The sequence below is a fragment of the Equus caballus genome, chromosome 9 (genome assembly GCF_041296265.1).
Source record: "Equus caballus isolate H_3958 breed thoroughbred chromosome 9, TB-T2T, whole genome shotgun sequence".
Lineage (NCBI taxonomy): Eukaryota > Metazoa > Chordata > Mammalia > Perissodactyla > Equidae > Equus > Equus caballus.
Genome location: NC_091692.1, coordinates 71,769,810 through 71,783,570, shown reverse-complemented (window position 1 = coordinate 71,783,570; position 13,761 = coordinate 71,769,810). Strand labels below are relative to the sequence as shown.

Sequence of the window (13,761 nt, the reverse complement as noted above, 5' to 3'; positions counted from 1 at the left end):
AAAGAAAAAAGAGGTTGCGTTTTCATGATGTAAAATATCTGGATAAATATTTTAAAACATAGGTAATATCTTCCATACTTTACTGATATAAAGTAAATTGCATAAGGATAAGTAGCTAATGAGCAGAAGCAAGGCTTGAACCTATATCTCTGACTCCAAATTCTGTACTTTTTCATCAGCTTAACGATTTGCTATACAATCGTTTGTATTGCCTGTAGATGCAATGCCAACTTAGAAATATTTGAAAATATCAAGATGTCTTTTTTCTTTTGTGGCATTGATATTCATATTCCACATGTTGTTGCCAGGTGAATTTTCAAAGTGGCTTATTTTGACAGGGTCTTTTGTTATTTTTAAAGATATTTATTCAATTAATATATGATTATATGACTATTAGGCTTAATGCCTTAGTAATAACCATTGTGCTTCCTTCTCTCTTTCTTCCTTTTTGTAGTTTTAGCATAGAACCAAACTATGACTTCCTCTATATATATGATGGACCAGACAGTAACAGCCCACTGATTGGAAGTTTTCAAGACAGCAAGTTACCAGAGAGAATAGAAAGCAGCTCAAATAACATGCATTTGGCTTTTCGGAGTGATGGATCTGTTAGTTACACTGGATTTCATTTAGAATATAAAGGTAAACGTGAACATTTGATTTTAGCATCATGATTTAAATTGTGAATATTTTATATAGGAGAATAATTTTGTATTGGCCATTGTCAATGGTTAGTTGTATGTGCATTTCTTAATGCAGACTACCTGCAATTCATCTCATAAAAGAGCTCTCATTGTAGACTTTTCTTATCAGTAAGAGGAAGGTAGCATTTCCCTAATTACTACCAAAGGAAATGTATCAGGTAATCAAATTAGCAATTAGCATACTCTGGGAGTTGGCTGAGACCACAAAATATTTTTTAAAAAACAAAGTTCTTTTTTGGAAGCTGAAGATTAACACAAATATCGTTATTCAGAGACTACTCTCAGTGATAAAGGAGAATAAGGCATAGTGATAATTATGTTTCAAAAAATATCTAAAGATATTTAAATATGTCAATATTCAGAACAGGGAGAATAAACTACAGTGATAATTATAATATTTTTGCATATTTCTGCAAGTATTTAAATGAATCAATATTACAATGCCTTGGATATTTATAAATATATTTTTCTTAAGTTTTGTACTCAATGACTGTAGGAAAAAATTAGGTCTTGGTTGTTTAAAGTTAAAATTTATTTTTCAATAATTGAGTCCATAAAGGACATACTGATTATTCATCTTAAGTTATTAACTGAGTTCTGAAATTACATACTTTGGAATTATTACTTACCACTTGGCTTTTTTCTTTTTTCCTTTTTTTTTAGTGAGTAAGATTGGCCCTGCGCTAACATCTGTTGCCGATCTTCCTCTTTTTGCTTGAGGAAGATTGTCACTGAGCTAACATCTGTGCCAATCTTCCTGTATTTTGTATGCGGGACACCACCACAGCATGCTTTGATGACTAGTGTGTAGGTCTGCTCCCAGGATCCAAACCTGCAAACCCTGGGTTCCCAAAGCAGAGTGCGCGAACTCAACTACTATGCCATTGGGCCAGCCTTTGGCTTTTTTTTTTTTATTATGAAATACTTTCAGTAACTGAAAATTATATAGAATAATAAAACAAACTTCAAAGTATCTATCATCCAACTTGACAAACTTTAACATTGTGCCATATTTGCTTCAGATCTCTTTCTTCTTGTGTCATTGTTGATTTTAAAGAGAATACGCCCAATGTTTTACCTTTAAGTATGATGTTTGCTATTGGTTGGTGGCAGTTTATTAAGGGCTCACATTTTTGAACTCCTTTTCAGGGACACTTCAATGTTATTTACATATAAAAAATCATTTACCTCTATGAGTGAAGAAGTTTTAGCATAACAAGGTCAAAGTAATTTGCCCAAAGTCATATGGCAAGGCTAAGATATGATTCAGAGTGGGCTCCAGAGTCCACACTCTTATTCAAAATGTCTTTATTAACTATAGGAAATTTCTTTCCATTCTTGGTTCACTAAAAGTTGTTTAATCATAAAGGGATTGAATTTTATCAACTGCTTTTTCATCGGCTATTAAAAATATCACATGATTTTCCTTTGTGAAGCTCTTAATGTTGTAAATTATATTTTAGCTTTTATAACGTTAAAACATCTTTACAGGGCCAGCCCCAGTTAACTAGTGGTTAAGTTCAGCACATTCCTCTTTGGCAGCCTGTATTCAGTTTCCAGGCGTGGTCCTACCCTGCTTTGTTAGCAGCCACATGCTGGCAGCCCACATACTACAAAATAAAGGAAGATAGGCATAGATGTTAGCTCAGGGTGAATCTTCCTCAGCAAAAAAAAACAAAAAACACCAAAAAAATCTCTACATTCGTAGGCTAAAACCAGTTGTTTCATTAGTTTTTATTTTTAAAATACCTTGCTGATTTCAGTGGACTAACATTAATTTTCTGTAATTATGGTATATATTGCCATAGACTTATTACTATCTGTTAAAAAATGTATTATCCCTGATCTACTACCATAGGATTAGTCTATAATTTTCCTTCCTTATATTTTCCTTGTCTACAGAGTGTTGATCAAGATTATACAACTGCCTAACTTTGGAAGCATTCTCGCTTTTCTAGTATCTAGAATAGTTTATGTAAGATAGGTATCATCTGTTTCTTAAATGTTTGCTAGAACTTCCCTGTAGAAACATGGACTTGGTGATTTGAGGTAGTAGAATTTTAGTTGTTATAAACCTATTTAGATTTTTTGCTTCACTAATTCCCCACACGTTTACTAAAATTCAAGCTTTTTCAGAGCAAGAACTCTGTTTATTCACCACTATAGAGTGAGTGCCTTAGAATAGTACCCGCACATAGTAATTGTTCAATAATTATTTAGTTGATGGGTTTTGAGCAGCTTAAACAGGTGTTTTCTGTTTTAAATCAAAACATAATTAGAATCATAGAATAATAACATCATTGAAATGTAAGAAACCTTAAAGATAAATTTCTGTCCTGTATTTCATAAATGAGAACTTTGCTCTTTAGGAATAGCTACTTGTATCTGCAAGTTGACAGGCTTGTAAATAAGACCTGTTTAAAAAAAAAGAAAGAGAGAGAGAGGAAAACGGTAGAGCTAAGTTTATTGTGAATTAGTATTGAGTAAAACATTTCCAGAGATCGCGACGATAAAAGATACAAGAAGAATGTCACAAATACTACCATGCTCAGGGCGGAGGGTGCTAATTTATTACAGATTTCTTTCTTGTGGAAACTGGACTTGGCCTCACAATCCTTTCTCTATGCAACATTCTGTACTAAATCTATGAAATTAAGCACTTAAGTTAAAGTGCTTGCCCATATGTCAGTTAAATGTATGTCCATTCCTAGTTCCCAGCTTGATCAACTTCCATGTCCCATTATTTCCAAAAACTTAGGATTTATGATGCCATAGGAAAGGGCCACAGAAGCAAACTAAAAAAAAAAAAAAGATAATATTATTTATTAGATATTTACTCTATTCTAGGTAAAATGATTAGCTCTTTTTAATGCATTATCTCTGTCCTTCTCATGAGTAGGCACACATAAATACAACAAAAAATATTAAACAGAATTCTGAGATAAGTATTGCTATTTCTATTTTACAAATGAAGAAATTGAGGATCAGATTGTTAAAATGAATTGCATAAGACGACATAAAGTATTATTACCAATAAGAGTAAAGACCAATAAAAATATGAGTACAGGCAGAGAGAAATATTTAATCATCCCATGAACTACAATTCTCCTCCTTGGACCGTACAGCTACTCCCGACCATACTCAGCTACTACACCAACACTCTCTTACACACAATTCCATGAGGTCCTATTTTATACTCCAGATGGTATTTCTTTATCATGTTAGGACAGAGTTCATGATACTCCCCAAATCCAACCTAATTAATTCTCTGGACTGGTCCTCAAAACCCTTGTCCATGGGAAAATTCCATTTCCCACCTCAAGGTCTCCAGAATCTTTTTCTTATCAGCCTCCCTATTTCTTATCCTATTTAAAAAATATTACCTCTTTAATTGTCTAGTTTCTAAAGCTGGTAAAGTGGTCTTTATGTTTGTTTCTGCCATAGACAGACAAATATCTGAGAATTTTCAAGATAAAATGTGCACTCCCAAAATGAGTTGACGTACCTGGAGGCCTTGGCGAGTAAAACTGTTTTCTTTGTCATTTGTAATACATGTCATATACCTTGACTTAAGCATATGATTTCTGTTAGCACTGAAAAAGTAAAGTTTTTAAGTCCTGACTGACTCTAAATAATGCTATCAGGCCATTAATTAAAAAGCCATAGATCCAGCACTTACCTCTTTTAGAGCTCACACCAGAGTATAGTTGCCGTTGTTTGTGTTCACGTCTATCGCTCCATTTCCTCCTTAAAGATGGGCACTGAATCTCATTTTTGGTTGTGTGCAAACACATAGTAGTTGTGCAAACAAAGCACTTGAACAATGAGTGAATGCCATATTCAAACGTCACAAAAATACAAGCCTGCTAGCATGGATTCTGGAAGGAAGATCACCTTATGTTTACATAAAGCAAACGATGGATATGCTCCAGTGTTGTAGATAATAGTAAATTGGGGTAGAGAAGTAGAAGTTTGGGGTGGAAGGGAACATGTTTTGCTAATTTGAAAGCAATGTCCCCAAAGACTTTAAATTAGGCCTAGTCTCCATTTATCTTATTGTGATATGAATTTTTACAGTTGAGTAAATATTTACAGTTGAGTAAATAGAGTTTAAACAGTGCTTTTATTTGCATTGTTTTAATATTAACACTATTTTACGTTATAATGTTAAGTGTCTTAAATATTTATAATTTTAATATCTATACAAATGTTACTTAGAGTAGTGCTTTGTATTATTTTAACAAAATATATTGATTTTGATGGAGAGAGAATATACACAGTTTTGTACTACTGAAGGGGACCTCCTGGTAGCTGGTTCTCTAGCTGACAGAGGATGTCAATTTATAGGCACCAGTATGTACTGTGAAAGACTTATGATAGTTGTTTATATATGGTATAAGTTAGCCACCTGCACCAAGAACATTAAAAGTCTCATAAATTACTTCCTAAATTAATATCAATTTAAGGTAAGACATATTTTCGAAGAGCAACCTACCACATTTCAACTCTACTCTGAGGTATTTTGGGGGTGATCATTGAATTTCTATTGTAGCAATATTTTCCAGAATAAGAGATGCATATATGGTTTATGTTTATTCTCAAAAAGGACCCTGGGAGATCTGGCCATATGTGAACTCTGCATCTTCCAATAGGGCGGGCCTCTTGGGACTGATTATGATCAGATGAGGGGACTACAATATATGCATAGCTTGAAAGGAGCTTAGCTCTTAGTTGCTGAAGTCATGCTAGCAAGTATATGCCCATCCACACATGTCCACTATTCTATGAATAACAGGCAGCTGGATATTATATACTCTGGTCACCTCTCAAAAACAAAAATAATATATACGTACTTTTGATTATTAACAGAAGACACTATTCATAATTGTCCCTTCATGAGTGTATACCTATATATGGGAATAAACTTTGAAGTAAAATCCCTTTAATAATAAAAATATTTAAGGTTCTTATTAGCCCAGAAAGAAATTTATTTATAAATCAATCATTAAGTATGAACTGAACAAACACTATTTAGTTATCTCTATGCCTGGTACAAGGTATGATAAAAACTTTATAATATCATATGTGTTATTACATATATGCAATAATTATATGCTTATTGTATATATCAACTTCCTGTTTTTTATTGTATATATCAGTCTTCCTGAATGAATGGAAAAAAGAGCATAGTAAAGCTTTAGTTTTTCCAACTGAATCTTCTTCAGGGCATATTTCTCGGCTCTCTAATGTCTAACTTTTTCATTAAAATAAGCATTAGGATACTTTAATTTCCTGCAGAAAAAATCTGAAAAATAAATGTTTTGTAAAAATGGAAAAAAAAAAGCCATAGGTAAGATATAAGCTTTATTGCTTATGCTCACTTCCGTCTTCCAGCTTCTGATGCATCTTCTGATGCACTTTATTTGGAGAATATAGGGCCAGGAACTCTTTTACCTATGATCTATTCAGTAGGCAAACTACTATTAAGGCAAATAAAATTAATTATTCATAAAAAATAAGGCTACCAATTTGTCTGCCTCAATTTTTTTTTATGTTTACCCAATTTATTTAGTTATTTTTGTGAGAAAGATTGGCCCTGAGCTAACATCTATTGCGAATCTTCCTCTTTTTGCTTGAGGAAGATTGTCCCTGAGCTAACATCTGCACCAGTCTTCCTCTATTTTATATGGGATGATGCCACAGCATGGCTTGATGAGCAGTGCTAGGTCTGTGCTTGGGATCTAAACCTGTGAATCCTGTGCCACCAAAGTAGAGGGCACAAACTTAACCACTAGGACACCGGGCCGACCCCCCTCACAATTCTTTTCAAAAGCTAAAATCACCTATTCATCCACTGCCTAGACCTTTATATATAGATTCTCCAGGTCTTTTCAGAATTTCCCGATGTAATTGCTATGGCATCCATGCAAACAAATAAGGGCAGTATTATTCATTGAAAGCTGTTCATCAAGGATTTAAAGTAGTATGTAAGCATAATAATGGAATAAATGAGTCCTCTCAAAATGAGGCTAGCAATATAAAATTTTGTAGAGGCAATATTTTTAATTTGTCAACCATATTTCCCTTTCCTCAAAAAGTGGGATGTTTGTGTTACAGATTTACTGTTCTGTCACAGAAACTTTTGGGAAAACTTTAAAGGAGTAAAAAGCAAACTTTTCAAAAAATGAATCTTAGCTAGGTAGACTTGTCAAAGAGATTAGATTAAGTCTTTTAAACAGTAATTTCAATCTTTCCCTTTCCCTCGAGGGACTTAGCTCAATTTCATGAAGGCCAGCTATAAATGCTAGGTTGATATTCTGCCTAAAAATTACATTGTGTTTTCCTGCTTGTTTAAGGAAAGGTTCAACGTGAGGTTTTATTCTTAAAAATATACAAACCAGCCCCTGCAGCAGTAAAGCCCATTCTTAGTGACTCAATTTAGTATTCACCCTGAGTGTTCTTTCCTGAAAAGAGTGTGTGCGAATATTTTATCCGGGGAGAAACATAATTCCCTGGATTGGGAAGCAATTTTTATAGTGAAGTCTGAATAAAACGCATGCATGTGCGCATGTGCTTGGGAGAAGATCAACGTATTGAGCTTTGGATTGAAACTCAGGAAGCAGCTTTCTCCGTCTCGCTCGCTCCGGTACACCTGCTTGCCTTAGTGCCCCTCATCTCTCTTTCACCTAGTCAACTCATCTCTCAGTGCTCAGTTTAGACGTCAACTCTTTCAGGAAGGTTCCTGAATGCTTCCCCTTAGCAATACTCAACACAGTTGCAAATATTTATTTACTATAATTCTTAATAAACTGTAAATGCCATGAGAGCCAGAATATTTTCTGATTGTTAACTGCCATGTTTCCAGAGTTATTTGGGAAGTGGGCTCTTAAGTATTTGTTAGAAAGAAGGAAGGAAGAAAATAAAGTGGACTTTCTTCATTCCTCTGATATTCCATTAAAATCATTTAAATGTTCGGTTCCGCCATTTCCTCTTTTGAATTGGGAGAAATCTTGTATAGTGTTCTTCCTAAAGCACAAATTTCTCATCATTTCCTATAACTGTTGAAGTACTTTGAACTCTGCAAACTTTTATGAATGGGATAAATATATTCTTACTGTTGGAATTAATCAGATTTGGATATTTTATAGTAATATAATTTCTGTAATAACCAAACGCCAGGATATTGTTGATTTAAATTCCAATGATTCCAGAGCCATATCCAAAGATTCACCCACCTCCCGACTTCCCATTAACATAGATAAATTCCAGTGTAGAAATCACCTTATTTGTTATCCTGAGTTTGTGATGCCGCTTATATTGCACATTTGTCTATTATTTCTTAAGTTATCTATAATAATAATACAATGGAAATATTAAGGCATTACCCAGATCTCTTAACAACAGTGTTCTAGTGCTTACTCCCAAAACTGGATGAATGAACTTATTTTTCTATTTCTCTACATATTTTCAAAATGTTCTGTCAGTCTCTTTAGTTCACTATCTGGGTGCCAAAAAATAGTTCCTTTGTTGTGAATGGACTTTACTTTTCAAATTGTCTATTACTGTTAGCTTTGAAAGTGCTTAGCTTTGACATAGACTCTGTGTCCAAAAAGATCATGGTCTGGATATCATAAAAATTCTGTTGCCATTTTATAATGGCCAGACCTCTGATAGAAACTTGGGGAATGGCTACAGGAGGTAGATTAAGAGAAATGGTTTCAGGGAAGAGAAAAAGAGTCTTTTACTTTCCTCCTAGTGTTGAAATGAACTGAGCTCAGTATAGGCAGTATATCATTTGTAGGTTCAGTCACATGGAATGGGTGTACATTATTTGGGGGAAGATCTTTTAAATAGAGAAATATTAAAGAAAAAAATCCTGCTTCTTTTCCAAAAGAAGTCATTCAAAATACTTACGCCTGAATTATAGCACATAATAATTTACAATAAACTCTAATACGCTATATTTGACTATATATATTAGATACTACTTTTAATGAGAAGACCAATGAAGAATTTTATTCTCTTACTAATCAATATGAATTAGCAAAATGGCAGATATGGTTAAGGGCTACTTTGTCCTTCAAGCCTTCTGAGGCAGAAAGGATGCTGGTGCTTTCCCTTCCTTTTAGTGGTAGAAATGAAGAAATCTTAAAGGTTTCTTAGAAAAATAGTACTTTAAAACAATTCATTTTGTAACAACACTGTTTTACAGCAAAACTCCGAGAATCCTGCTTTGATCCAGGCAATATAATGAATGGCACCAGACTTGGAATGGATTATAAATTAGGGTCAACTGTCACCTATTACTGTGATGCTGGTTATGTTCTTCAAGGTTATTCGACACTCACCTGTATCATGGGAGATGATGGAAGACCTGGATGGAATAGAGCCTTACCAAGTTGTCATGGTAAGAAACATATTTTTTTGCTGAGTTATTATTATTAGAAAGAATCAAGAAACGTTTAAACCCATTTCTGTATTTTTTTTTTTTAAAGTCAGTCATTTAGCATACAATCTGCAAGTGTGGTATAGGTAATGGAGAGATTTTATTAAGGATTTTTAAATAGGATTCAATAAAGAAATGGTTTTGGAAAAATGCTTACATTCCCAGTTGTCTCTAAAGCAGTATGCACATTATAGTAGGCGAGCTCTCTGAGAGCAGCGATATTGCCATTATGTTCATTTGTGTTCAGGACATAGAGGAGTGCCTGAAAATGTGAGCTGCTCAGGAAACACTGGCTGAGTAAATGAGGAACAAACACACTGATAAAGACATTCCAACAAAAGTAGATAAATGCAATAACTTAGATATTGTCAAGAATTGGTGATAAATCTTTATCTGAAATAGGGATATAGAAAAATATACATTTCTCTTAAGAATTAGGTTGTCTAAACATGATGACCAAGTCAGAGCTGCTCAGGCAGTTCCAGCAGCACTAGGAAGATTCAAAGACGCAGAAAGATGGAGAAAGACGTAAAATTAGTTTTGGTAACATACTATCAGATATGAAAGTTGCCGGATCTGCTACAGTTAGAGTTTGTGCAAGACCAGTGCATCAGATTTAGTTTAACAAAGGATCTGACAATGATCACAGCCAAGAGAAGACTGCTGATGTTAGAAAACATCATAGGAAAAATATACTCAAAGGGAAGAGACTCCATATTTTTGGGAGTAAGGCAGTTACTGAAGAAGCACCTGAAACAGAGACATCACCTTCACTTGGGGTGTGGAATGCACTAAGCAGCTAGCCTCAGTAAATTCACAGCCCTTTCAAAATGGTTTTGAAGAGATGATCCAGTGGAGACATGAGGGGAAACTATGGGAGTTCCCAGTTAACAATGAAGCAGATTTTGATGAGGATGATTCAGGATTTCATGAATATATATTTCTAGATAAATACTTGGAGAATTTTCCAAAGCAAGAACCAGTTCTCCACTTCATGGAAATGGTGACCTGTGGTCTTTCCAAAAACCCATACCTGAGTGTGAAACAGAAAGTCAATCACAAAGTGATTTAGAAATTATGTTAATGGAAAACAGAACCTTTAAAAGACAGAGACATACAGTTCAATTGTAAACCATGGAAATTTTTATTTCAAGCTGGTGGAGATGGATATTATAACTAAATAAAATAATTTTATTAGAAAAAATAATACCGCAGGCTCAAAAATCATATGATTCTATGTAACTCTATGAGGATAGAGATACAGTGACAAAAAGTTCAGTAAGGAAAGAGAAACAGTGATGTCACTATAGAAAGTTACCATAGACTACCCAGCCAGTTGAATGATCCTAATGTGTTGTACAAAATTGACATGGAGATGATATCCTCTGGGGCAGATTTTCCAAACTGTGGGTCACCACCAGTGAGTCATGAAGTCAATTCACTGGGTTGTGACCAGCATTTTCGTAATTGATATAAAGTTGAATAAAATAAAATAAAGGTAAATAAATAAAAAAGAAGAGAAAAGCATTGTAATTCAAAGAATATAGTAATGATAAATGTTTTGTGGAACTTTTTTGAGTTATATATACAGAGATAAATAATTACAATAAATATACATATATCCATGTGTATGCATGTAGGTGTGTATGTTTGCGATGATATAAAATGTATTTCTTACTATGAATTTCAGTGGGAAAAAAAACCAACAACTCTGATCTGATGGTTAAAAGGATGGATTTTTGGTATCTGATACATATGGTAATTTTTCCTGGCTATATAATGTATTCATGTATTAGAATATGTGCATGATTTCTGACTTACGTAAGTCGTTTAACCTCTTTAGGCTTATTGTTTCTCATCTCTAAAATGGGGATAATTGAAATTCCTTACTTCAAAATGTTGTTATAAGAAATAAAGGAAAGGTAGATGTCTACAAAATGGTCGTTCTGTTACTATCAGAACAGCTACTTAATTCTTGACTTGAATTGATGGGTTTATGTATCAGAAGGTAAAGAGAATAAAAAGAGAAATAGTTACTTTGGACTTAATTCTTCCAAAGAGAAAAAATAATTGTTGACATGGAAATTTATAGGAAATTTAAGAGAAAGAATGATTATATTGTCTTAGAATTTAGAGCCATACAAAAAGGAAATATGTTTATAGTCAGAAAAACATACTAAACTTAAAAAAATTTTTCTTAATTTAATGTCGCTAATCATTAAGAAAACCGTGGAAAACTTCCATGGGCCAGAAAAGAAATAACCAAAAATCCTGAATGGAGAAAACTCAAATGGTATGGAAAACTATAGATCCAAACGATAGGTGTTAATCACTAGGATAAATAGTTAAATAGATGGCTTCAATAGCTAAGGCGGGAAAGACCAAAGCATAGCATGCATTCACTAAGAATATGCCTGCCTAAAAATAATTCTATACTTTTCCAATAGGTTTCTATATTGGTAGGTCATAGAAATGTCAATTTCAGCACGGAATATGCCATAATATATACAAATAAATTTTTATGAATCAAAAATATTTCATGGGATCAGTTATAGCCCAATTAAGTATAGTTCATGTTGGTTTAATAGTCATATCTGCAGACAATATGGAGGGAAGACTAGACTTGGATTCAAATCCTCTTACTGTTACCTATGACCTGTGGTAAACTGAGCTTTGTTTTTTAAATTTCTCATACTGGATAATAGTTATTAATTCAAAAGCTTATTGTGGAGGTTCAATTAATAAACACGACACATGCAGAGGGCCTAGTAAAGTTCATGGAAAATATTGGCATATTAATATATGTGATTTTCAACACAGTGTCCCAAAAGAAGCATAGCACTGGAAAACATGCATTATATTTTGCATTGTGTTATGCTTTAGTTGAACTAGTATATTTCTGTCATTTTAATATACTTAAATCTAATTTATTAATGTTATTATATGGCTACTCATTCACTCACTCCTGAAAATATCATAGGAGTTAGTATAGTATTTTTAAATTTCTTGAGAGAATAATTTTTATAATCAATTAAGCTGGATATTGCTAGACTTTAACTATAATTGCTAAGATATTATGGAAATCAAATAAAAGTTGCTCAATGCATGCTTTAAGCTATTAGAAAACAAAAATTAAGATACATTCATGTTAAAAATATGACAATTGTTGGAGTCTGGCCTGGTGGCACAGCGGTTAAGTTTGCACGTTTCCAGGGTTCACTGGTTTGGATCCTGGGTGCGTACCTACGCACCGCTTATCAAGCCATGCTGTGGCAGGCGTCCCACATAGACAATAGAGGAAGATGGGCATGGATGTTAGCTCAGGGCCAATCTTCCTCAGCAAAAAGAGGAGGATTGGCAGCAGATGTTAGCTCAGGGCTAATCTTCCTCAAAAAAAAAAATAAAAAGGACAACTGTTAATTTCTAGTATAGCAGAGGGGAAAAAAGCCCATGTGTTAGAACTAGATACATTTAACTCTAAACAATGGTTTAAAAACAAGAAAAAAGCCTGAGTCAGTTATGTGACCTTTTCAATTTATTTATTTTGTACGTTTAAGCATGAGATAATGTTGTATAATTTGTAAAGTTGTTTGGAGAATTATATTAAATAACTTATTTAAAGCATTTTGTTCTGTGGCTGTTACTGTCACACTGTAAGGAGAGCTTAATACATTTTAGTTTCTTGATCAAGTTTATACGTATCTATTTGTTTTCTCTATGGTGATTGTACAGAAATCCAAAATACACAGGACTTGCTGGCATTCAGATTTAATAATGTAATACTTTAAAAGCCCAAATCAGTGTGTAAAGCATGTGCAATAGAGCTAGAAGGGTTTGTTGTTCATAAGGATAAATTCTTTCTAATGAAGATAAAACTTACATTTTTTATCAAAGTAAAATATTCATGTGATAACTAAGAAAATAATGCAGAATACTTACCATTTAAAGCAATTTAGAACAATGGCCATCTGCTCTATCCCCCTCTATTCTTCTATTCCTCAGCTGTCTTCTAATAATTTGTTTCTAAATGCTCAGATGGCTCTCTCCATGACTCTGAGTAACATATGAAGCTCTATTTCTTGATTTACCAACTCTAGACAATACCTATTGATTTCCATCCAGAAAGATAAAAAGTTATGTTACATCTACAGCTCCTCTCTTCAGTGTTCCAGAGTTATATTATTTTCAGTTATTCTAGTAATTGCCTTTGTCATGTGTTAATTTGCTTATGCCTTTGTTCCTAATTTCATCAATGTTTGAGAATCAGGTTGCTAGTCTCTGCTCCTTTTCATGCTAAGTCTTACCCCATAGTAGGAATCCTAACTAAAGTCTCTGAGAACATGGGCAGGAAATTTTGACTGGTAGACTTTGCTTTAGAGTACATAAGTAGGGGATTGGCTATTAAACTGTGATCCCTGAGTGCCAAAATAAGGAAAGTTTTTTATTTTTTTAATGTAAAAGTAAACACCAACATGGCTATATCTTAAAACTCTTTAAATGCAACCATATTTTGGTTTTTCTTATAATGTTGCCTTAGTCTCACCCTAGAAGACCATAATAAGTTCATGAAGTCTTGGGCTACATAGTACTTTTTAGCATGCAATTTATTTA

The 13,761-nt window shown here is 33.6% G+C and overlaps 1 protein-coding gene and 1 pseudogene across 7 annotated transcripts in view; both read left to right on the top strand.

Moving 5' to 3' along the window:
• CSMD3 (CUB and Sushi multiple domains 3) overlaps window positions 1–13,761 on the top strand; it is a 1,186,048-nt gene that overhangs the window by 928,471 nt on the left and 243,816 nt on the right. For all 7 annotated transcript variants that reach the window (XM_070221725.1, XM_001915960.5, XM_070221729.1 and 4 more), the window contains 2 exons: window positions 455–642; window positions 8,917–9,111. In XM_070221725.1, coding sequence (XP_070077826.1) covers window positions 455–642; window positions 8,917–9,111 — 383 coding nt within the window. The remainder of the gene's footprint in view (window positions 1–454; window positions 643–8,916; window positions 9,112–13,761) is intronic.
• Window positions 9,600–10,222, top strand: LOC138915657 (small ribosomal subunit protein mS31 pseudogene; annotated as a pseudogene).